Source organism: Balaenoptera ricei, chromosome 11, assembly GCF_028023285.1.
Source record: "Balaenoptera ricei isolate mBalRic1 chromosome 11, mBalRic1.hap2, whole genome shotgun sequence".
NCBI classification, from domain to species: domain Eukaryota; kingdom Metazoa; phylum Chordata; class Mammalia; order Artiodactyla; family Balaenopteridae; genus Balaenoptera; species Balaenoptera ricei.
In genome coordinates, this window is record NC_082649.1 from 5617291 (window position 1) to 5643980 (window position 26690).

At 38.5% G+C, this 26690-nt stretch overlaps 1 protein-coding gene across 2 annotated transcripts in view; it reads right to left on the reverse strand.

The window, feature by feature from the left end:
* CAGE1 (cancer antigen 1) overlaps positions 1-26690 on the reverse strand; it is a 48830-nt gene that overhangs the window by 16435 nt on the left and 5705 nt on the right. For both annotated transcript variants that reach the window (XM_059937872.1, XM_059937873.1), the window contains exons 2-7: positions 24068-24591; positions 12089-13147; positions 9932-10081; positions 7946-8056; positions 5942-6022; positions 5622-5729 (exon numbers count right to left, since the gene is read on the reverse strand). In XM_059937872.1, the coding sequence (XP_059793855.1) occupies positions 5622-5729; positions 5942-6022; positions 7946-8056; positions 9932-10081; positions 12089-13147; positions 24068-24591 (2033 nt within the window). The remainder of the gene's footprint in view (positions 1-5621; positions 5730-5941; positions 6023-7945; positions 8057-9931; positions 10082-12088; positions 13148-24067; positions 24592-26690) is intronic.

Below are 26690 nucleotides of genomic sequence, written 5' to 3' on the forward strand. Positions count from 1 at the left end.
ATGCAATGAAAACACACCTGCTTCTAAGAAAAGCTTTTCCTAGTAGGCCTGAAGTCTCAAAGGACGTTCTCATCCAAGTGGCACTAAGGGAAGCAGCAATCTTTTTACAACAAATGGAAAAAGATGTTTCCTAGGATTGTTGAGGGCATAAAACACAAAAACACAACTCAGTAAAAGCAATTCTGTGAGGGCCAAGATAGCGTGTTCCAAGCAGCAGCTTTCTGATAACAAACATGATCCAGGTTGTACCTCAATAAGTATTGAAATGAATATATGAACAACATGCACACAAAAAATGGAATAGAACAGGATAGAATATGAAACTGGTGTTTTTTCTGTGTGTGGGCATATAGGTATCCGATCAAGATGTAAAATGTGTTTTTACTGCGGGTTACTGCTAGAGGAATGATAGGATGGCACACATAACCCTTCAGAGATACAGGAATCCTTACACACGCTCCTCCTAAGAGTTGGTCGGCAGATAGATTGAGGTTATATCCTCTGAAAAGCGTCTGCAGCGCAAATATTGTTTCTTGCGCTGGCTTTAGAATAGGATTTAGGGAAATCAGAACCAGGAAGGTGAGGAATAGGGTCAGAGCATCAGAGGAATGCCCAGGGAGCTTGGGAAAACAAGGAAATAGGTGGTAAGGTTGACATCTTCTCTGGAAACCGAGGAGCTGGGGTTCCACCTGGTGGTACAACCCTCCCACCTGTTTGACCTGAATCCTAGTGAACCCAGACCCTTCCTCAGGAGATTGGTCAGTAACACCAATGTAAAGTATACTCAAGGTGATACTGTGCCCAAATGCAGGAGCTGGCAGGTATGGTTCATAGTTCAGAGGGATCATGAGACAAGGGACTACGGTTATTTTCTTTTGGAATACCTAGAAAAATTTTCCTAGAGTAGTAATTTTATGCTTTACATATTTGTTCTTTTCTTATTTTTATGGCTATAGGACATAACATGAAAATAAAAATAATTATATATATATATGATGCTTCCTTCTGAGTATTTCTTTACAAGTTAACAAACTTCTAATTTTAAAGGCTACCAAAATAATAAATTAGGTAAATGGGTTTTTTGGTTTTTGTTTTTGGCTGTGCTGGGTCTTCGTTGCTGCGTGCGGGCTTTCTCTAGTTGTGGCGAGCAGAGGCTACTCTTTGCTGCGGTGCACAGGCTCTAGGTGCATGGGCTTCAGTAGTTGTGGCACATGGGCTCAGCAGTTGCAGCTCGTGGGCTACAGAGCACAGGCTCAGTAGTTTTGAGGCACAGGCTTAGTTGCTCTGCGGCATGTGGGATCTTCCCGGACCAGGGCTTGAACCTGTGTCCTTTGCATTGGCAGGTGGATTCTTAACCACTGGACCACCAGGGAAGCCCAAATTAGGTAAATGTTTTATGTAATATATAGAGTGCTAAAGTGAAGTGGTATATTTTAGGACAGTATTTTAGTTTTGTTTTTTTTTTTATATATATTTATTTATTTATTTTTGGCTGCGTTGGGTCTTCGTTGCTGCGCATGGACTTTCTCTAGTTGCAGTGAGCGGGGGCTACTCTTCATTGCAGTGCATGGGCTTCTCACTGAGGTGGCTTCTCTTGTTGTGGAGCACGGGCTCTAGGCGCACAGGCTTCAGTAGTTGTGGCACGTGGGCTCAGTAGTTGTGGCTTGCGGGCTCTAGAGTGCAGCCTCAGCAGTTGTGGCACATGGGCTTAGTTGTTCCACGGCATGTGGGATCTTCCCAGACCAGGGCTCGAACCCGTGTCCCCTGCATTGGCAGGCGGATTCTTAACCACTGCGCCACCAGGGAAGTCCAGTATTTTAGTTTTTAATCTTCAACTAGTCTACAATAATGGTTAAAGGATATCTTCTATAATACTGGTTAGAGAATATCTTCTTTTTTAAAAATAAATTTATTTATTTATTTATTTGGCTGCGTTGGGTCTTCGTTGCTGTGCGCAGGCTTTCTCTACTTGCGGTGCGCGGGCTTTCTCTAGTTGCGGTGAGCGGGGGCTTCTCATTGTGGTGGCTTCTCTTGTTGCAGAGCACAGGCTCTAGGTGCACGGGCTCAGTAGCTGTGGCACACGGGCTTAGTTGCTCCACAGCACGTGGGATCTTCCCAGACCAGGGCTTGGACCCGTGTCCCCTGCATTGGCAGGCGGATTCTTAACCACTGGACCACCAAGGAAGTCCAAATTAGGTAAATGTTTTATGTAATATATAGAGTGTTATAGTGAAGTGGTAAATTTTAGGATAGTATTTTAGTTTTTAATCTTCAACTATTCTACAATAATGGTTAAAGGATATCTTCTATAATACTGGTTAAAGAATATCTTATTTTTTACATGTATATGTATAACTGAATCACTTTGTTGTTCACCTGAAGCTAACACATTGTTAATCAACTATAGTCCAATATAAAATAAAAATTTAAAAAAGAGTATCTTATTTTTATAAAAAGGTTCCTATTTTACAGAAGATGGGATCTATGAGGAACTTGAGGGGTCAATCTTATTAGCCCCCCTTGAACCCGGAATGTCAGCAGTGTTAACTGGACTCTTGCCTCTTCCCTCTGACCAAATCCCTGACTTTGGTGTACCTTATCAAGGCCTTGTAGGACCAGGAGACAGTTTGCACTTGAAAGTTAAACATCCAGCTGGCTAGAGCCAGCAGGAAGGCAAAGCTGGGGTCCTGTCTCAGGATGGAGGAGGTCAGGAGGCTCCTGGGGCAGCCAATAAGATCAGAATTGTGAAGAAGAACCAAAGGCAAGGGTCAGAAGGACCACAGGAGTAGTACATGAGAAAGCATGAGAGGAGGTGCAAGCCACCAAATTTAACTCTGGCAGACCTAGTCTTCCTGGCCTAGAGTTCCTTGGAGAATGAGGAGTGAGCCTTCTAGAGCACACTTCTGCACTTCAAAACCAAAGAACAAAACTAAAGCCCTTTTCACTTTGGAAAATTCCAAAACACATACAAAAGTAGAGAGAGTAGTATAATGAACCTCCATGTACCCATCACTTAACTTCAACAATTATCAACATTTTTCCAGTATTTTTTCATCTGTCTCCAACTTCCCACCCCCCACTCTCACTCTGCCACCTTTTAAATTTCTTGGAGTATTTTAAAGCAAAGCTAGCCATCATGTTAGTTCACTCATAAACACTTCTCAGTATGTATCACTAACAGACAAGGGCTTTTAAAGACACAATGATACCACTATCACATCTATTAAAATTAACAATAAATTCTCAATAGCATCTAACACCCAGACTGTGTTCGGTTTTCTGCTGCTATCTCACGAATATCTTTGTGAAGTGGGTGTGTTCAAGCCAGGATCTACACACGATGCGTTTGCTTGATTTGTCTCAGGTCTCTAATCTCTGAGTCTAGAACAGCTCTTCCTCTCCTCTCCCTCCCCTTCCTTGTGCCAATTGTTTATGGATTAGAATTTCTCACGTTCTGGATTTTTATCATGGTCAACTTAACATGGTTCTTTATCCTGTCAGCTGGTCATGTGGTCTAGAAGCTTGCTTTCAGAACAGGTGGTTCAGGTGAGAACACCTCATGCACAGTGCCCGGTTCCCTCCTGCATCCCGTCAGGGGCATGTCTCACCTTTTGTGTGGTTGAGGCAGACAAGGGGGCTCTGGTGTTGGTCATTAACAGGTTCCTATGAGCCTTGAACTTAAACGTTTTAGCAGCCATTGTAATTGCCTGGATTCCTTATTTCATTCAGGGATGCAAAATGAAATTTTCTGCAGGTGTGTCTTCTCTTGCTTTTAATAGCTTACATTCTTCCATGAAGACCTCTCCCTCATCAATTATTTGGTTTCTCTGAGATACGGTTTGTACAAGAAAGTCTGCAGCACATGTTAAAAGCGACACAGTGTGTCTGAGCACTTCCGTTTGTGTCCTTTTCCTCACTCCAGCTTCCCACCCGGGGAAGATCAAGGTCCACTCCCATCCTTTTTATGCCTGAAGCACAGAAGCTGGTGATAGAGCCAGAGCTTACCGCGTGCCCTCCTCTCATCCGCCCACTAACAGTCTGGTCACCGTCCTCTGTGCTTCTCCCACCAGGATGCCATCGGTTCCTCCTCTGATCTCCTCTGCCGGATGCTCGTCACTGTGTATCTCTTTTTAAAAATGTTCCCTTTAGTCCTCGTAAATAATTATCTATGTATCGCATCTACTTTTCTAGATTCCTTGGAAGCAGGACTCATGGTTTTTTTTTTTTATAAATTTATTTTATTTATTTTTGGCTGCATTGGGTCTTTGTTGCACGTGGGCTTTCTCCAGTTGCGGCGAGCGGGGGCTACTCTTCATTGAGGTGGCTTCTCTTGTTGCGGAGCACGGGCTCTAGGCGTGTGGGCTTCAGTAGTTGTGGCTCACGGTCTCTAGAGCACAGGCTCAGCAGTTGTGGCGCACGGGCTTAGCTGCTCCACGGCATGTGGGATCTTCCCGGACCAGGGCTCGAACCCGTGTCCCCTGCATTGGCAGGTGGATTCCCAACCACTGCGCCACCAGGGAAACCCAGGGCTCATGCTTGATTTATCTTTCTATCTTCATAGCGACTAGCCCTGCTTAACCTTTCGTGGGAAGTGAACAATTACTTATTTAATGAAAAAAATGAACAAATTAGAAAAGAAGAAACCTTTAAGCCCTCACCACGTTGGACTTTTTTTTCTCTCTTAAAGATGAATGGGTGTGTAATGAATTTAGTACAGAATGCCGATTTTAATTAATTTATCATTAATTATTAATTAATTTTAATTAATTAATTATTTAATTTTTTGGCCAGACTGCTCGGCTTGCAGGATTTTAGTTCCCCGACCAGGGACTGAACCCGAGTCCTTGGCAGTGAAAGCACTGAGTCCCAACCACTGGTCTGCCAAGGAATTCCCTGATTTTTAATAAGTTAGAAATATGATGATAGACTTCTCTAGCTATTAAAAAATAAATTATGTTAACCTCTTTTTAATTAAGGTGGGATCCAAATGGGCTGTAACTTTCTAGATACCAAGATATTTTTATGTTCTTCCCATGTATTTTTCATGTTTTATCTGCCTTTATCTTAAATTTTCCAGCTTTATTGAGATATAATTGATGTAACACTGTGTAAGTGTAAGGTATAAAACGTGTTGATTTGATACACTTATATATTGCAAAATGATTACCACCATAGCTTAGCTAACATGTCCATCCCCTCACATAATTACCATTTCCTTGTGATGCCTTTATCTTTAGATGCCATCTAAAGTATGAGTGCCATTTTCCAAAGTACATCCCTTAATCATGATTGCTGTAGACACCTGTTGCTATAAGAATAGTGGTAGCATATGCAACAATGTGCTCCATCCTCTATGAAAAACTGCACATATTTGAAAATTTCTGCATTTTGAAAGAAAAAATCTGATTAAACAGAAATCAGGTGGGACAATATTTAAAATTTCAAAACCTGAAAATGCAAACTTCAATTGTATATTTTTGTGGGTGAATAATGCTGCTACTATGCCAGTGTGTGACCATTTCAATGAGCGAAATTTCTGAAGGTTGATAATTTCCTGAACTTGTTAATAAAATGGTGTTGTATATAAAAATGCTAGCAAAGCAACAAAAGGTGTTTCTTACCAAGAAATCAAGCTCTTCGTTTAGGTTGTGGTACTGATCCAGTTTGGCTCCCAGTAAGACAGGTACGTCTCCGACATTCTTGGCTTCATTTGAATCAAAGTCTGTAACCTGAAATGAAACATATTTGTACTCACTTCCAATATGTTCACACTCCTTGGAACATTTGACAATGAATATGTTATTAGTTTAACCATCAGAGAGATCTCTAGTGGTTTCAATAACAGATGTGTAGAACTTGGAGTCAGAATGATTTCAATGTTAAGTATCTAAAATTGTATTTTTGTATGTTAAAGATAGTACATAGTGAATGTTTAACTCACCTCAGTATCCTGATCTTGAAATGATTTTTCATTAGCAATTAACTCTCTGAAAGCTGTGATTCTGTCTTTATGTTTCAGTAGCTAAGGAAAAAAGCATTTTCTATTTCAGAGGAGAGGAAATAAAACTACATTCCATAACATTTATAATAAAGTCACCAAACTATGCACAGTCCCTGGTCTCCAAAGGTGTCTTGTTTTTAAAGCTCTTGTGTAGCAGAGAGTTCACACAGCAGGCCTGAGACTGCTGTCCTTAGAAAGGCCTGCTCGCCAGACTGCCCTCTGACTGGCATCTAGGAACTTGGATTGTGGGAGGGTTTCCATCATTTCCTGATATGAAGGCTCACTGTGCCTAACCTATTTGTACAAAGAACGTTTATGCTGAATACCCCTTTCCTTCGGGAGGGTCTGGAATTTTGGTACGTGGTAGGCAGAGGGCGCCTACCCAACCAGCCTCCAATCAAAACCCTGGACACTCAGTCTCCAATAAGCATCCCTGGGAACATTTCACGCATGCTGCACAGGTCACTGCTGGCGAAAGGAAGTGCACCCTGTGTGACTCACTGGGAAAGGACTCTTGGAAGCTTGGATCTGATTTCCTCTGGACTTTGCCCTACGTGCTTTTTCCCTTTACTGATTTTGCTCTGTATCCTCTCACGGTAATAATACATCATAGCTGTGAGAACAACTATGTGCTAAGTCCTGTGAGTCCAGTAAATCATTAAACCTGAGCGTGGGCTTGGGATCTCCAGAGAGCTTATCCTAATATTCAATTGTTTTTACAGCCAGGCTATTAAAATTCTTCTTTAAAGAAAAAAAATTAGCCAAATTTTTCTAGATGCAATTTATAGTCCTTTCTCCTTGTTTATTTGTTTGTTCCATGTAATAACAATAAATCTTAACATTCAATATTCTAACTCCTCCAAATATTAGTGAGGGCTGCACAGAATTTTTTTTTTTTTTTTTTTTTACTATGAACACTTTCCAGAAAAGAGGAAAAACTTTAATGAACGCCCAGGTAACTATTATCCAGTTTCAACTACTAACAGTTAACGGTCAGCCTTGTATCGTTAATACCCCAGCCACTTCCTCTTCCCTGCAACTCCCTTCACTGAATCAAATTACACACATCATATTATTTCATCTGCCAGTATTACAGGAATGACACAGAAATTTACCAAGAGAACATAAATATCTGAAATGGTATTTTTATAACATCCTACTCGAATCCTCAACTGGGTGTATTTCTGAAAACTGGTTTAAGAAGTGGAGGCCAGTAGTTTCTCTGCCTGTCTGTTTATTCCTTAGTCCTTTTCTCTAGAGGTTAGCTAAGAGACAAAGAGATTCCGCAGAATACCTGCAACAAATTTTCTATCCACCTCAGTTCAGAGAAGTCATTTCCTGATAATGCAGCACTGAAATTGAATCCCAGATTTAAATACGTTTTTTTTCCTTTAGCCAGATAAATTAGTCACTTCTGTATTCCTTTCAGATTAAAAGAGCACACATTCATGTCCTGTTATCACTTTCTCTGTATAACTGACTCTCCTCAGTCTCTCTCTCCATCCCTGCACCACTACACCAGGAAAAGAATGATTGAAGAAATTCCAAGAGCCTCTTCCCTTACCCTTGTCCCACTTGAGAAATAAAATTTGTTTTCAATGTATTCATTATTCCAAGTGATAAAGTTTGTAATCACTATAGAAATGTCAAAATACACTCTTCTTCAGGAATCAGTAGTACCATACAAAAGTGAAAAAACAATCATACCAAATTTTTGGTAGATGAATGAGATTTTCTAATACATACTTATGTTATAAAACAAGTCAAATGTTGAACAGTGTATCTCCTTAGTGAGGGCCAAAGTAAAGCTAATCTTGCCCCCCAAAATAATTCTTTAAAAAAATCCAAAATTTTAGGAGCCTCTTTATACTTTTACATGACCTTTTTCTGTCTTTTTTTCACTAAAAATGATACAATTTTTAGAATGAAGAATACATACAGTACCTCTTTATCTAACTTTTTCTTTTTAAGGTGAAAACTCTTCAATTTTTGTAGCATGATATCACTAACTTTCTCATTCTCTTTGAAATGTTCGGCATCGGGATTGGTGATGTCCTAAGGGTAACATTTTGAGAAGCTATATTAAAAAGTTTTCAGTAAAGTTAAAAGGAGGAAGGAAAGAACACAAATGAAATAAATCTCCCTTCCAAAATAAGTGGCTAAACCAAAGGAGATAAAATCATATTGAACTCAATTCTTCAATTACTCATCGTAAGCCATCTAATAAAGGGTTAATGTGGAAAGAATTCATATAGATTCACACTTGTATATAAATTGTTATTGGGACAAATTAGTATAATCACTGGGAAGTTAATAACTACACATGCTTATATACTCATACATACATCTGCTCTTAGCCTAGTCAGTTTACAAATCCAAATTTTAGACAAATTGTTATACCTGACACCAGAACAATCAGACATCCTCAACAATACTGAAACTCTAGATATTTCAGTGGCACCCACATTCCACAAGAATGAAGATACTTGGACCAATATAACCTAAGGGTCAAAAGTGCATGCATTACAGTCAGACTACTTGGGTTTGTATCTGAGTTCTGTCACTTAACCATCTGAGTTCTGTCACTTAACCACTTGACTTTGGACAAGAAACTCAATGATTCTAAGCCTCAGTTTGTTTTTCCATGTTAAAAAAAAAAAGTCTGATAATGTAAAAACTGGTGTAAGAATTGAATGAGATAACCCATGAAAAGCAGGGTCAACTTAAATGCCTCCAAGGACAGGTTGGGAAGTCAGCAAATATTGTTGAGTGCCTGTTAAGGGCTTACCCTGCATTAGGCAGAGGGCATCTGACATATGGAGTCTCTGATCTTGAAGGCTTAAGCAAACAGATATTTGTTTGGCCTGGGATGAGACCTACTAAGAAGAGGGCTGATGACTCACTCCCTTACTGAGAGGTCTTGTAGAGAAGAAGCAGACAGCAAATAAGACTGAGAAAGAACAGCAGCCTCCAGTGAGACAGGAGAAAGCCAAGCAAATATGGTAAGAAAGCAGACGTCTGAAGGGGCAAGGTGGGGTGGAAAAGGTTACAGCAAAGAAGAGTTTGTGCCATATTCAAATTCAAATATTAAAGACAAAACTTCAGGTGGATACAGTCTATGGGCCACCACTTTGTGATCACTGCTAAAAATGCTTAGCTTGGTTTCCAGCATTCAATAAATGATAGTGTGCAACAAATTTTAGCTAAAAGAAAGCAGGAATAAAGGTTGTGTTGGATCCGGAACATTGCAAACTCATGTCCCCAAATTTTGGCTCAGAGGAGTGCACTGAAGCTCAAAGAGATGTACAATGATCAGAGGGAAGAGGAAGAAAGACAGCTTAATAACTGAGAAGCTATCAAGTGTCATGCCCTTAAAATGTTCTCTCATTAAAATGTAGTGTTTGTAACCTCCCAGGGCAGCAGCAAATATCACTTCAGCTAAGGCTGAGAAAGGAAAATTTACTTGGCCAGGTCACACAACAGCAAGGTGGTGAAGCCGTGCCTTGAACTCACCAGACACTAACTTCATTTTTCATTCTACTAATTAATGTACACAGCTCTGCACTGCCCAACCCCTGCCCCAAAGCTGCATTTTAGATCGGGTAAACAGCTCATTTGTGTGAACAATCTCTCATCAGAGGCTGCCCTGAAGCACAAGACTATTACTCTGAGGGAGTTTTCCTGAAATGTGGAAAGCACTGAGGGAAGGGTTTCGCCTGAAGTTTTTATTTTTTTAATCTTATTATATTATCTTACTATAGATTTGTGGGAATTAGGTGTTGAAGAAAGAAAGAAGCAGTGGGAAGAAGGAAGGGCTGATTGGTTGGTTGAAGGATCTGTATTTTTACTTCCATTTTTTTTCTTTCACAACTTAATTGTCCAACCTTGATATCTCTTCTCCCAGTAAAAAATATGATTTTTTCTAATTACCTGGCACATGAGAAGTCGTACCATCAGAGCCAGAAGATTGCAAATTTTGGAGGTCAGCTGCGAAGTTCTTTTCATGTCTGGGGGATTCAGGCTCTCTCCTTCACAAGGTGAGTGATTCAGGAACAAATTAGAATGTATCATCTTTGCATCCTACATGTACACAATTCAGATTTGCCACAATAAAGACAAAGAATCTGGATTACTTTTTAGGTAAAATGCTGAATAAAATACCACTCTTAAAAACTCAGAGCAGTGGTTCTCAAACTTTTTGATTCTCAGGATGCCTTCACACTCTTAAAAATTATTGAGGATCCCAGAAACTTTTTGTTTATTAGGTTATATCTATCAATATTTATTGTAGTGAAATTACAACTGAGAACATTCAAAAATATTTGTTTACTAATTCAAATAACAATAAATCTATTACGTGTCAATGTAAGTAACAATTTAATACAAAGTTAGCACATTTTCCAAAATGAAAAATTAGTGAAAAGAGTGGCAGTGTTTACACTTTTTGCAAATATTTTTAATGCTGGCTTAATAGAAGATAGCTGGATTCTCATAATGTGCTTCCCACATTCCATCAGCCGTGAAAAGCAATTACACCATCACATGTCACATAGATTCCGGAAAACTCCACTGTACACTTGTGAAAGAATGAGAGTGAAAAAGGCAATAATGTCTTCGTATTTATTACCATGAAAATGCTTTTGACCTCAAAGATACTCCCGGAACACACTTTGGGAAAATGGACCTAAAGGTAATGAAAAGCAAAACTAAAAGCAGAGTAAAAAAATTGATTAGTCAAGATAGAACAAGGAACTTCACTGCTTTTTAAAGAAGAAAGCTCAGGAAAAAAATTGTATACTGGATAAACTTCTGCACAGTTACACTAATTTACTCAGTGTTTTCTAATTCAAAACTTGCCATGATTTGGCTACCAGCTAAACTTAAGGTCATCTTTGTTTAGGTCAGTGGTTCTCAAAGTGTGATCCCTGGACCAGAAGCATCAGTGAGATCCAGGATCTTCTTAGAAATGCACATTCTCAGGCCCCACTGCACACCTACTGAATCAGAAAATCTGGGTGGGCCCCAGCAATCTGCATTTTCACAGCTGATGCTGATGAATGCTAAAGTTTGAGAACCACACTGGCTTAGATAGTCCTTCCTTCTTTCTGGAGAAAAGATCACAGAGAGAATTTTTTAATAAGAGAACAATATTTTTCTGAGTCATTAAAAATAATAGAATTATTTACTTGCAAGCAATACTTATACTGATTACAGATTCATGAAAGAGAGTCCTCTAAGGACATCTTCAAGCAACAGATCAGCTCAGCCTAAGTTATTACGACAAATGTAAAAATAAACTCATACATTTTTCTAGATTAGATTAGCCTTCTTTCTAAGTACTCAGAGTTAATAAGATTGTATACTATAAATACTTTAAGGCAGGCCTACAAAACTGAAATAGAACAGATATGCTCTGGCTTGTGAAGATTATCACTACCAGGACATGCTTCCAGGCTGTCTGCCAAAAAAGCCATTTGAACTGCAAATACAAAATTACAGCCTTTCCAAACACATTGATATGAGGCTCTCATGATGTTTTTAATGAATGTTAAGTAGATATATTATGATGATCATTTTGCAATATATACAAATAACAAATCTTTATGTTGTATACCTGAAACTAATATAATGTTATATGTCAACTACATCTCAGTAAAAATGTTTATAACTTTACAAAATTACTATGTGATACAACATAGGTTTGTTTTACCTTGTAGACCAAATATGCAATTGTATTATTTAGTTTGAATAGGCAGATGTGGTATGAAAAGATTGCGAAACCCACCTAGAAAATCTTTTCTCAAAGGATGCTCCAGATGATTGGTCATAGGAACCCACAAAATTCCCACATTAATTTTCACCACTACCAAAATAATCACAAGAGGCCAGGAATGGCTGTTCTTTAATGTGAGTACCCAAGAACCAAAGAAACTTCTCCAAACCTGTGGTGCATTTTCCTTTCTCTCTTTTTTGTTAATGACTCTCTCTGCCAACAAATTTGTGTACGGGCCATGCCCAAATATGCATCAGAAGACTACTAGAAACTCCTGAAATTCTGCATTAGAGCTTCTGAATTTGTGATAATACCTTTGCCATGTCTGACTCTATCCCTTCCTCTAAGTCCTCCTTGAGTTGAGCTATCTCACATTTAGGGACATAATTTTGCTCCTCACTCCTTGCAACCTGCTGCTGAAGTTTTGAGTTTTCATTTTTTACTTTGTTGATCTGCTGCTGGAGTTCTGTATTCTTAGCCTTTTCATTGTCGGATATGAACTGCAAATTTTGAACTTGAGCGACCAATTTCTCAAGTCTAGATTTCAGTTTCTGTCTTTCACCCAGGTTTTCCTTTTCACGTTTCTGAAATTCCTCCTGTAAAGACAGGAACTCTTGTTCTCGGGTCTCTTTTTCCTTTTTCAACAAGTCCAGAGCAGAAGTGGTGGCCTTTTCCAGTTCTCCTTTGAGTTGCTGCAGCCTCTCTACCTCTTCTTCTTTCTTGCTTAAGGCTCTGTCCATCTCCATGCACTGACTTGTGGCTTTATTTTTTTGTTGCATTTCAGTCATGTACCTTTCCTGTAGACTAACATAATTGCCCTTGATCTTCTTAAACTCTAGCTGTAAGGTTTCCTTTTCATTCCTGGATTCCTGAAGATGTTTTTGGGTGTTAACTAAAATCTCATGCAAATCCTGCAATGTCTTCTCTGTATCATTCTTCTCTAGCATTACTCTGTATTTGTCTTCAATTAATTCTTCAACATTCTCCTTTAGCTTATTGATGATGTCCACGAACACGTGCTGTTTAGTTGTCTTCATCTGCAGTTCTTCAACCTTCTTCTCTAAATGCATGTTACTACGCTGTAGGTCTTGGATCAGAGTTTGCTGTTCTTTGTTAGTACGTTTTAATTTTCGTAGGACTTCGTTTAAAGCCATGTCCTCTTCCAGAGGTTGTGAGCTTTCCAAGCTCTGCTCTGTGTCGGGTGTCATGCAGTTCTCCCGAGCTGCTCCACCACTCCAAGAAATGCCTGTCGGAGACCAAGTTGAGACAATCTCTGGACTCTCCCTCCCCTCCACTGCGACTTCCTTTTGGTGCCTGACTGACATCTCAGGAATATCCGTAGAATTCTGTATTCCTTTTGAAGAACCTGCAATCTGTAAATTACAGTAAATAAAATAAGTATGAAAGAGTAGAAAGATCATGAGCTTTGAGGTCTGGCCTTGAATCCAAGATCCCTAGTTTGGTATTCTCTGTTCTGAAATAACAATGACAACATCTACTTCCAATACTGATGTCTAATTAACAAAAATACTTAAGTATTAATTGCTGAATGTATGTACAGCACCTAATAGCACAGCAGAGCACAAACAGTAGGTATATGATAGAGATATGTATTACACTTACTTTTACAGAGGAAAAATTAAACTTTGATACTCTCACCATTTTCTATGACACAAACTTTTCTGAATATATATAACTTTCTTTGACTTCAAATGAATTAAAACAGATTTGTCCATCACCCTAAGTCTGCAAAGCCTTTTTTAAAAGTTTATTTTCTATTGAGGTAACACTGGTTTATAACATTATGTAAGTTTCATGTGTACAACATTATATTTCTACTTCTGTATACCCTACAGCGTACTCACCACCAAATATTTAGTTTCCATTCATCACCATACAGTTGATCCCCTTTACCCATTTCACTTAGTATGTTCATTTGAGTTTTTTCCATGTATGAGGGAAATCATATGATATTTGTCTTTCCCTGTCTGACTTATTTCACTTAGCCTAACACCCTCAAGTTCCACCCATCCATGTTGCTGCACATGGCAAGATTTCATCTTGTTTATATAACAGTAGTATTCTATTGTAAACATATAAAACATTCTCTTTATCCATTCATCCATTCACAGGCACTTAGGTTGCTTCCATATCTTGGTTATTGTAAATAATGCTGTGATAAACATAGGGGTGCATATATCTTTTCAAATTAGTGTTTTCGTAGTCTTTGGGTAAATACCCAGAAGTGGAATAGCTGGACCATATGGTAGTTTTATTCTTTATTTTTGAGGAATCTTCATGCTGTTTTCCATAGTGGCTGCACAAATTTACATTCCCACCAACAGTATAGGAGGGTTCCCTTTTCTCCACATCCTCTACAGCATTTTTTGAATTTTTGAATTTTATTTATTTTTTTATACAGCAGGTTCTTATTAGTCATCAATTTTATACACATCAGTGTATACATGTCAATCCCAATCTCCCAATTCATCACACCACCACTCCCACCCCCCCGCCGCTTTCCCCCCTTGGTGTCCATATGTTTGTTCTCTACATCTGTGTCTCAATTTCTGCCCTGCAAACCAGTTCATCTGTACGATTTTTCTAGGTAGGTTCCACATATGTGCATTAATATACGATATTTGTTTTTCTCTTTCTGACTTACTTCACTCTGTATGACAGTCTCTAGATCCATCCACGTCTCTACAAATGACCCAATTTCGTTCCTTTTTATGGCTGATATTCCATTGTATATATGTACCACATCTTCTTTATCCATTCATCTGCCGATGGGCATTTAGGTTGCTTCCATGACCTTGTTATTGTAAATAGTGCTGCAATGACCATTGGGGTGCATGTGTCCTCTTGAATTATGGTTTTCTCTGGGTACATGCCCAGTAGTGGGATTGCTGGGCCATATCTCTCCAGCATTTATTATTTGTAGACTTTTTGATGATGGCCATTCTGACCAGTGTGAGGTGACAACCTCGTTGTGGTTTTGATTTGCATTTCTCTAACAATTAGCAAAGTTGAGCATCTTTTCATGTGCCTGTTGGCCACCTGTACATCTTCTTTGGAAAAATGTCTATTCAGCTTCTCTGCCCATTTTTTAATTGGATTTTTGTTGTTGTTGTTGTTGAGTTGTATGAGCTCTGTATATATTTTGCATATTAACCCTTATTGGATATATGATTTGCAAATATCTTCTCCCATTCGGCAGGTTGTCTTTGTATTTTGTGGATAGTTTCCATCACTGTGCAAAAGCTTTTTAGTTTGATGAGGTCCCATTTGTTTGTTTTTGCTTTTGTTTCCCTTGCCTGAGGACACATATCCAGAAAGATATTGCTAAGGCCAATGTCAAGGAGTATACAGCCTATGATTTGTTCTACAAGTTTTATGGTTTCAGGTCTAACATTCAAGTCTTTAATCCATTTTGAGTTTTGTGTATGGTGTGACATAGTGTTTTCTTTTTGTTTTTTTTGTTTTTGCATGTGGCTTTTCAGTTTTCCCAACACCATTTATTGAAGAGACTATTGTTTCTCTATTGTATGTTCTTTGCTCCTTTGTTATAAATTAATTGTCCATAAATGTGTGGGATTATTTCTGGGCTCTGGATTCTGTTCCATTGATCTGTGTAACTGTTTTTCTGCCAATATCATGCTATTTTGATTACTATAGCTTTGTAATATAGTTTGAAATCTGGGAGTGTGATACCTCTACCTTTGTTCTTTTTTCTTAGGATTGCTTTGGTTCTTTGGGGTCTTTTGTGATTCCATATAAATTTTAGAATTGTTTGATCTATTTCCGTAAAAATATCCTTGGGATTTAATAGGGACTGAATATTTAATAGGGACTGAATATTTAATAGGGACTGAATAATAGGCATTGAATATGTAGATTGTTCTAGGTAAATGTTAATTTTTCTAATCTATTAGCATGGAGTATCTTTCCATTTGTGTCTTCTTCAGTCTCTTTCAACAATGTCATAGTTTTCAGTGTACAGATCTTTCACCTCCTTGGTTAAATTTATTACTAGGTAATTAATCTTTTTGTTGCAATTGTAAATGAGATTTTCTTAATTTCCCTTTCTGCTAGCTCATTGTTAGCATATATAGGAACACCACAGATTTTTGTATGTTGATTTTGTACCCTGCAACTGTATTCATTTATTATTTCTGACAGTTTTTTTTTGTGAAGTCTTTAGAATTTTCTATCTATAAAATCACGTAATCTGCAAATACTGAGAGTTTTACTTCTTCCTTTCGAATCTGAATGCTTTTTGTTTCTTTTCCTTGCCTAATTGCTCCGGCTAGGATTTCCAATACTATGTTGAATAAGAGTGGCAAGAGTGGGCATTCTTGTCTTGTTCCTGATTTTAGGGGGATAGCTTTCAGGTTTTCAAATTTGAGTATTATGTTAGCTGTGGGTTTATATAGCTTTTGTTATGTTGAGGTATGTTCCTTCTATAGTAATTTTATAGAGGGTTTTTATCATAAATGGGGGTTGAATCTTGTTAAATGCTTTTCTGCATCTATTGAGATGATCATACAGTTTTTATCCTCCATTTTGCTAATATGATGTATCACATTGATTGATTTGCAGATGTTGAACCATCCTTGCATCCCTGAAATAAATCCCACTTGATCATGGTGTATGTTTCTTTTCCTGTATTGTTGTATTTGGTTTGCTAATATTTTGTTGAGGATTTTTGCATCTATGTTCATCAAAAATATTGGCTTGCAATTTCTTTTTCTGTGTTGTCTTTGTCTGACTTTGTTATCAGAGTAATGTTGGCCTCACAGAATGAGTTAGGAAATGTTCTCTCCTCTTCAAGTTTTTGGAAGAGTTTGAGAAGAATAGGTATTAAATCTTCTTTGAATGTTTAATAGAATATACCAGTGAAGCCTCCTGGTCCTGAACTTTTTTTTTTTTTGGAGGTTTTTGATTACTGTTTCAATCTCTTTACTAGTGATTTGTCTATTCAGATTTTCTATTTCTTTTTTTAAAATTTACTTATTTTTATTATTTTTTGGCTGCATTGGGTCTTCGTTGCTGTGTGCAGGCTTTCTCTAGGGGCGGCGAGCAGGGGCCACTCTTCTCTGCAGTGTGCGGGCCCCACACTGCAGTGGCTTCTCCTGTTGCGAAGCGTGGGCTCTAGGTGTGCAGGCTTCAGTAGTTGTGGCATGCGGGCTCAGCAGTTGTGGCTCACGGGCTCCGGAGTGCAGGCTCAGCACTTGTGGCTCATAGGCTTAGATGCTCCACGGCATGTGGGACCCTCCCAGACCAAGGATCAAACCTGTGTCCCCTGCATTGGCAGGTGGACTCCCAACCACTGCACCACCAGGGAAGTCCTTCTATTTCTTCTTGATTCATCTTCGAAGGTTGTATGATTCTAAGAATTTGTCCATGTCTCCTAGGTTGTTGATGTAGAGCTATTCTTAGTATTCTCTTATAATCATTTGTATTTCTGTGATACCTGCTGTTAATAGTCTCTTTTGTTTCTGATTTTATTTAGCAGAGTGCTCTTTTTTTCTTAGTGAGTCTAGCTAAAGGTTTGTAAATTTTGTTTATCTTTTCAAAGAACCATCTCTTAGTTTCATTGATCTTTTCTAATGTCTTTTTAGTCTATTTCATTTATTTCCACTCTGATCTTTATTATGTTTTTCCTTCTACTGCCTTTGGGCTTCGTTTGTTCTTCTTTTTTTGCTCCTTTACATTTACGTTTAGATTGTTTGAGGTTTTTTTTTTCCTTCTTTCTTTTTTTGGCTGCACCGTGCAGCTTGTGGAATCTTAGTTCCCCAACCAGGGATCGAACCCATGCCCTCTGCAGTGAAAGCACAGAGTCCTAACCACTGGACCGCCAGGGAATTCCCTGAGATTTTTCTTTTGTCTTGAGGTAGGCCTGCATTGCTATAAACTTCTTTTAAGAGCTGCATCCCTATATGTAGCATTTTAATCTTCATTTGTCTTCAGGTAACTTTTTATTTCTCCATTGACCCAACAGTTGTTCAGTAGCATGTTGTTCAGTCATGAACATATCTGTGATTTTTCCAGCTTTCTTCTCCTAGTTGATTCCTAGTTTTATACCATTGTGCTCGATATGATTTCAATCTTCTTCCATTTATTGAGACTTTTTTTGTCCCAACATATGGTGTATCCTTGAGAAAATTGCATGTGCACTTGAGAATGTGTACTTTGTTGCATTTGGATAGAATGTTCTGTACAAATTTATCAAATACATCTAGTCTAATGTTTCATTTAAGGCTGATGTTTCTTTGCTGACTTCCTGTCTGGATGATCTATCCATTGGTGTAGGTGGGTGTTAAAGTCCCCTACTATTATTGTGTTGCTGTCAATTTCTCCCTTAGGTCCATTAATAATCGCTTTATATATTTTGGTGCTCCTATGTTAGGTGCATACCTATTAATATATGTTACATCTTCTTCATGAATTGTCCCCTTTATTATTTTTATATGTCCATCTTTGTCTCTTATTACCTTTTTTGGCTTGGAGTCTATTTTGTCAGATATGACTATTGACACACTTTCTTTTAGCTCCCATTTGCTTGGAGTATCATCTTCCATCCCTTCATTTTGAGCCTATGTTTATCTTTAAAGCTGAGGTGAGTCTCCTGGAGGGAGTATATAGTTGGGTCTTGTTTTTCATATATATTTTTTTGCAGGGGGAGGGTCTTTGTCTTTTAATCCATCCAACCACTCTGTGTCTTTTGATTGGTGAATTAAATCCATTTACTTTTAGGATGATTATTGACAGATGAGGACTTGGTACTGCCATTTTATCTTTTGTTTTCTGATTGCTCTCTATCTCCACTGTTTCTTTTTTCTTGTGTTTCTGTCTGCTATTTTTTTTTTTTTTTTGGTGGTTTTCTATGATGTTTCTCTTTTTTATGTTTCACGTATTTGCTCTAGATTTATCTTTTGTGGTTACCATGAGGTTTGTGTAAAACATCTCATAGATAAGACAGTCTTTTTTCTGCTGATAGCATCTTATCTTCATTTGCCTATATAGGTTCTGTCCTTTTCCTCTTCCCCTCGTTTTTTTTTTTTCTCAAAATCTTTTTTTTTTTTTAATTTTATTTATTTATGGCTGTGTTGGGTCTTCGTTTCTGTGCGAGGGCTCTCTCCAGTTGCGGCGAGCGGGGGCCACTCTTCATCGCGGTGCACGGGCCTCTCACTGTTGCGGCCTCTCTTGCTGAGGAGCACAGGCTCCAGACGCGCAGGCTCAGCAATTGTGGCTCACGGGCCCAGCCGCTCCGCGGCATGTGGGATCCTCCCAGACCAGGGCTCGAACCCGTGTCCCCTGCATTAGCAGGCAGACTCTCAACCACTGCGCCACCAGGGAAGCCCCCCCCCTCTTGTTTTTGTTGTCTCAAATTATCCCTATTTATGTTGTGAGTCTTGTCACCAAATTGAAGTAGATATGGTTATTTTTTCTGCTTTTTTCTCCCTTGATATTTATGCTGTATTACAGTGTTAACAATCTATTCTGACATAGAGTTGCAATTTTCTGATTCTATTTATCACCTTACTCGAAGTTTTGTGTATTTTGCCTTTCTATTTTTGGCATAAGAGCTCCTTTCAACATCTCTTGTAAGGCATGTCTAGTGTTGATAAACTCCTTCAGCTTTTGTCTGAGAAAGCCTTTATTTCTCCTTTGCTGGATAAAGTATTTTTGGCTGACAGTTTTTAATATTTCAGTATTTTGAGAATGTTATTCCACTCCCTCCTGGCCTATAGAGTTTCAGCTGAAAACTGCTGATAGCCTAATGGGGGTTCCTTTGTAGGTAACCATCCTTTTTTCCCTAGTTGCCTTTAAAATTCTTTGCCATTGACTTTTTTTTGCATTTTTAATAAAATTTTTATTAGTTTCCCTTAATGTTAACATCTTATATACCATGGCACATTTGTTAAAATTAAAACAAAACAGGGCTTCCCTGGTGGCGCAGTGGTTGAGAATCTGCCTGCCAATGCAGGGGACACGGGTTCGAGCCCTGGTCTGGAAAGATCCCACATGCCGTGGAGCAACTAGGCCCGTGAGCCACAATTACTGAGCCTGCGCGTCTGGAGCCTGTGCTCCGCAACAAGAGAGTCCGTGATAGTGAGAGGCCCGCGCACCGCGATGAAGAGTGGCCCCTGCTTGCCACAACTGGACAAAGCCCTCGCACAGAAACGAAGACCCAACACAGCCATAAATAAATAAATAAATAAAAAATTAAAAAAAAAAAAAAAAAAAACACAAATGCACTGCTATTAACTAAACTCTAGATTTTACCATTTTCCCACTAATGTCCTTTTTCTGTTCCAAGATCCAATCCAGGGTATTACATTGTATTTAGTACATCTTTGTCATTGACTTTTGACAGTTTTAATATAATGTGTCTTAGAGAAGATCTTTTTGCAATGAGGTAATTAGATGTTCTCTTGGCTTCATGGATTTGTATATATAGTTCCTTCCTCAGGCTTGGAAAATTCTCAGCTATTATTATTTTTTTAAACCTTAATCTTTTTACATCCCTGATATGCTGTTGGTTTCAGTAATCTTTACTTTTATTTATTTTTTTCTGAAGAAAATCTTTATTCCAACAGGGCTCTTTATAGCAGTTAATTTTAGAATTAAAATGAGCAAAAATTCAAAGAGTCATGTTCCAATTATAAATCTCTGTTGTCATCACAATTCAGTCATGATTAATATTTTGAAAACTGAAAAATCTTTATTTTATCTCCAAGAAAATTAAACCAGGTAAAGAAAATTAACTTGAAGAGTGCTTTGAACTTCCTATTCACTTGAAGACATCATCTTATTTTTCCACTTCAGTATTTTTGTTTTATTGTGACATATACCTTATATACAGAAGCATGCACAAAACACTGGAGTTTACTTTAAAGAATAGTAATAAAGTAAGTACCTGTGTAGCCACCATCCAGGATAAGAAGTAAAACATTTCTCCCCCTGTGCCTTTTCCCAAAGGGAAAAGGCCCACGGGTATATATATTTTTTTAATTTATTTTTTGACCGCCCTGCACGGTATGTGGGATCTTAGTTCCCTAAGCAGGGATCAAACCCATGCCCCCTGCAGTGGAAGGTCGGAGTCTTAACCACTGAACCATCAGGGAAGTCCCTCAGCTATTATTTCTTTAGGTAAACTCTCTGCTCCCTTCTTCATCTCTTCTTCTTCTGGGATAACCCATTACCCTACTGTTGTCCCTCCTAAAAGAGTTGTATAGCTCTCATAGAATTTCCTTATTTTTTAAAGACTCTCTTTTTCTATCTGTATCATTTCTAGATTTCTATCCTCAAGCTCGCTAATCCTCTCTTCCATACGGTCTGCTCTACTTCCAAGGCTTTCTAATGCATTCTTCATCTTGTTTATTGAGTCCTTCAGCTCCAGAATTTGTTTGGTTCTTTTTTAGAGTTTCAATATTTTGGTAAAATATTCCTTCTGTTAATTAATTTGATTCCTTAGCTCATTAAACTGCCTGATTTTCTCATAGCTCCCCGAGTTTCTTTATGACAGCTATTTTGAATTCTTTATCAGTTAGATCTCAATATTCCATGACTTTAAGTTTGGTTTCTGGAGAATCATCATTTTCTTTTTGTGATACAGTGTTACCGTGGCTCTTCTCTTCCTTGGTGCTTGATGAGTTGTTCCTCTGCCAGTGCATTTGAAGTAGCAAATACCTTTCTTCTTTAGATAAACCTTTTTTCATTTTCCCCTCTCTTGATTCTAATGATTCAATAGGTTAGAAATTAGAGGCCTTTCTTTTGTTTTCCAGCAGGTGGCATACATAGCACAAGTTTTCAGTTTCTCTTACCTGTGCTACCTCTGGTTACATTTGAGAGTTGGCACTTTCCACCCTCCATGGCCTCTGACAGGTGCCCTTGCTATTGCTGCTTGTGCCTCTAAGGTGGTTGGTGCCTTGCTGCTGCTGGTATTGCTGCCTGGGGCACTGGGATGGTGGTGGGCGCTTCTGCCACGTCCAAGATCCTCTGAGTCACAGGCTCTGCCAACACGGGGGGAGGGGAAGAGAGTGGGGATCATGGGCACCCTGTTGTGCCTGGTGGTGTCAGGTTCGTGGGTGCTGCCACTGTGGGCTGGATTGGGCGGGGCAGAGTTATGGGTGCCTCTGCATGTGGAGAGATGAGGTTGTGGGCCCCACTGCCACTGCTGCCTAGTCACCTATGGTTGGGTACTGCTACTGTGGCCGGGAGGCTTGAGTCACGTGTGCCGCCTCTCCTGCTGCTACTGGGTTCTCTGAGGATGTGGGCTTAGCCGCCATGGCAGGGGGACCAGGATTGCAGGCGCCACCTCCACTGTTCCCCCAGTTCTGCCTCCTCTATGTATTCCAGTGCACCCTCCTTTAGATGTACAGCTGCGTGGAATTCTCCAGCACCCTGGTATGTTCGGCAGATGCACGTTTGTTGAGTTGTGGATGTTTTACTAGTTGTAGATTGAAGGGCTGAAACAGAGAGAGCATCTCAATCCACCATGATGCTGACGACACTCTCGTGAAGCCTCTTTTGAATAGAGACTTTTTTTTCCTCATTAAACCATTACCTCACTATGCTATGATTCCTGTGAACACTGGAAAGTCAGATGAACATACCTCATGATTGACTTTCTGCCCACAATACAGTTTTGGGTGGTTTAAAAAAGGACAGTAAGTTGTAGTAAGAAAACACTAAAATGAATATGACATAACAACCCAGTAAAAGATCTCTGAAGGGGTGGGCTGAATAACTTTCTAGAATTTAGGGATACTGGATTCTTATATTTAGTGTTTTTTTCATTGCTCTGAGATAAAGACAACTATCCTTACTGAGGCCTACAAGGTCCTGATATTGACCTTGATATCTAATCCATGCTACCTTTCCATCCTCATCAACAACATCCCTCTTCTCCCTCCAACCCAACAACATTAAGCTTCCTTCAGATCCATGAATGAAGGTACCATGCTCCCTGCAGCCACAGGGTTTTTGCACTTGTTGTTACTTCTGCATGGAATGCTCTCCCACCCACTGTTACCTAACTACTCCCACTCATCCTTCAGAGCTGAGCTCAATTACCACTACACTTCAGGGAAGCCTTACCCAAACTCCCCGACCAGGACAGGAAGACTCCCATCTTACTTTTAGTCACAGCACTTATCATAGTTGCAAGTTTATATGTAATTTTATATAACATTATATACAATTTATATGTAACTTTTATTCACAGCACTTACCACAGTTGAAAGTTTACATTTACTTATGTGATTGTTTAAGTCTATCTCCTCTACTAGGGTGTTCTTTTTATGAGGACAAAACCCACATCTTTTTGGTTTTGGTTTTCTTTTTCAGCCATTTTATAACCAACACATAGCACAGGGCCTAGGACATGATAGATGCCTGAAAGTTTTTATTGACTGACTGAATGGCTAGATGCAATGGGAAATAGGAAGGAACAATCTTGAGAAACCCTAATCAAACAACTTTTTAAAATGTTCTTTTCCAGACCTCAAAACAGGTAAATAAAGTTCTCTTGTAAATGCTGCTTCCAAATAAATGAACACAAAACCTGCTTATACTTGTAAATGATACATAACAGCCATAGCTTTCTCACCAAACTCACAATGATAAGGCACTATTTATGCTATTCTTGGATTGTTATCTATTTGCCCACACAAATTCTTAAATTTTTTATTTTTTTTGTTCAGAGAGTACATAGACTTTATACTGTTGGCATCTTCAGTGCTCTTAGGATACTACATACCAAGAATCAACAATTCAAAGACAAATTAATGTTTTCACTTTGGTAGAAAGATAAACATTTTTTGCTTGTCAGTAGAAATCCCACATGATAGAAAAACCATAAACTTTTCTTGTCAAATAATTAATACCTCTGTACTTCTTCCTCTTCTAACCTTTTCCTTACCGTAAACTCTGAGTTCCAATCAATATGATTCACCAAATATAAAAGCTTAGTATATTCAAGGCATCATGCAGATGCCAGGGTGCATAAAAGGATAAGTAAGACAGAGCCCTGACCCTCAAAGAAATTATCATTTGGTAGAACTAATCCCCAAGTATGGACTTGATTTTATTAGAAAAAATTGTTTCTAAATTGAGTAAGATCTCAGAAGGCATTTTCCCCGGAGAAGCAATGTCCCTCATGCTGATCAGATGATTTAGCACTACTTACAAAAGTCTCAGATTACATACAGTGTTTTTTGTTTGTTTTTTAAAAACACATCCTTTAATACCCTACAGGCTGTACTAACCATTAAAAATCTTACCTCCTCTGTTTTATAATTAGCTCTCAGATCAAGCAGGTTAAAGCTATTCTCCTTATAAAGTGGTTGTTCAACATCACTGTGTAAATTTTCCTCACACAAGAAGCCTTGAGGTTGACTAGGGTTGAGGGCAGATTCCATGGCAGTACTATTAGCCAGTGACATTTCCATGAATTTCAGCATCTCTCCACTGCAGTGGATTAGAGGTGGGCTTCTAGGAGGTTGTCTGACACACTCAAGAACAAGTTGATCTTTATTTGTGGAAGTGCTAGTTCCCTCTGGATTTTCTTCCTTAAATGAATCTTCCTGTATATTGGTGTCTTCTGCATAATTATATACATGACGTTGCAATTCTGGCTCCTCTGTATAAGATAAGCCTTCTGTCAGATTTTGAAATGTTATCATTTCATTATTAAATGCTTCTGTCTGATGAAATTTGCAAAGGGGTTCAAATTGTCTGAAGGAAGAAATGCTGGTGTCAACTGGCTGAGTTGGTACATTCTGTGAGTAATTTCCAACGTTGACATCTCATTAGAAAGAGAAAGATGGAAATAAGAATTAGCTGACCTGAAATTTATGACTTAACAGTTACATTTACATTTATGAAATCAACTGTTGGAGGCTTTTATGCATTACATATATTTCACCCTTTTTCATTGAGTGTATTTGTGCTAGCAGACACAACAAAACTTTTTTATGTGGAGGAAAATGTCATCAAGGGACTGCTACAAAAAAGCTTGTTATATATCATTCTTGTCAAATACCATTGCAACAAATTCCAAGACATCTTCAAAATTCTTTCGTTGTACTGTAATTTTAAAATGTTTCAAAACGATACAAACGCACAGCACATAGTGTAATAGCAAACACATATAAACTCATTTAATCTCACAACAATCTCATGAGCTAGGTACTGTTATTATCCCTGTTTTACAGATAAGAAAACTGAAACATAAGAGATGTTAAGTCAGTTGCCTAAGGTCACAGAGCTGGTAAGCAGTGCATCTGGGATTCCAGAATAGTATTTCTAAATGCTATGCTATACTGTTTCTCAATATGACAAATTACTCAGATTTAATACATTTTAAAAAATAAGAAGCAAATAAAAACAAAATGGAAAGAAGTAAAGTGTTACAAAATTAATAAATGACCCTTCCCTTCTACCTAAATTCCCTCCTTTTCCCCTCCCCAGAGAGAACTACTATACTGAAGCTGGTAAGTATTAATTCTTCCCATCTGTAGTTTTCTAATTTTACTACTCATTTAAGTACCTGAAATAATACATATCAAGTTCCCCGACTTTCTCATTTTGTGACACCTTAAAAGTCTGTAATTTTTTCACAGCACCCCTAGACCAAAAGAAATACTTAACAGTTCAATTTATTAAGTAGTTAAGCTCAAACAACTTAACGATTTTTCCTAACAACTTAGTAGCTGTTTAAAAATACACATAAACTGTAAAAGAAAAATATTTTATTTCATTCTTAAACAACCAAACTTGCCTGCTAGCTGGGTACATGACTGAGCACAGCACAATGTCTCAAACCTTGGAATCAAGCTGGACGCCAACCCTCACTTCTGACTTCACACTGATTTTCAGGAAGTACTTGCTTTTTATCACAGAAACCTCCAAAAACCCATCTTTGCAAACAAGGCAGCATAGAAAGAATTATAGTATGGTTTTTATACTGAAATAGTGAACTATCTTAAGCTAGTAGTTTGTGGGGTCCAACAGCTGTCCAGTATCACTGTTTTCTTCAAATTTCAAAATATCCTGCAGCACCCTGGGCAAACTGTGGGTACAGAGTATTATTTTGTTTTAAATTTTTTATATAAATAACATCATGTTTTATATATATCCATATAAATGTCTATTTCACTTAAATTTTTGCTTTTCAGACTTAGCCATGTAAATACATGTAGATCTAGTTCATTCTAAAGGATTACACTTTATTCCTTTTCTGTTAGATGTTTGTTTCTAATTTTGCTATTAAAAACAGCACTGCAGTAAACATCCTTATACACATTTCCTTGTACACTAATTTAAGAATTTTGGGGGGCTTCCCTGGTGGCGCAGTGGTTAAGAATCCACCTGCCAATGCAGTAGACACAGGTTCGAGCCCTGGTCCAGAAGATCCCACATGCCGCGGAGCAACTAAGCCCATGCGTCACAACTGCTGAGACTGCGCTCTAGAGTCCGCGAGCCACAACTACTGAGCCTGCGTGCCACAACTACTGAAGCCCGCCTGCCTAGAGCCCGTGCTCCGCAACAAGAGAAGCCACCGCAATGAGAAAGCCCACGCACAGCAACGAACACCCAATGCAGCCAAAAATAAATAAATTAAATTTAAAAAAAAAAATTTTTTTTTGCCTAGGCTCTGCGTATATACCTAGAAGCGGAATTGCTGGATTATAGGAAATATATATCTTCAACTTTACTAGATATTGCAAAGTTACTCTCCAAAATGGTTGTACCAATTTACACTTCTACCTTTGCTTTACATCCCTCCAACCCATGTCAGACTGACACATATGAAATGGTATTTTGTGGTGTTTTTAATGTACATCCTTTCAGGTATTTAATGGTCTTGCAGGTTTCCTTTTCATGATCTGCCTATTAGATACT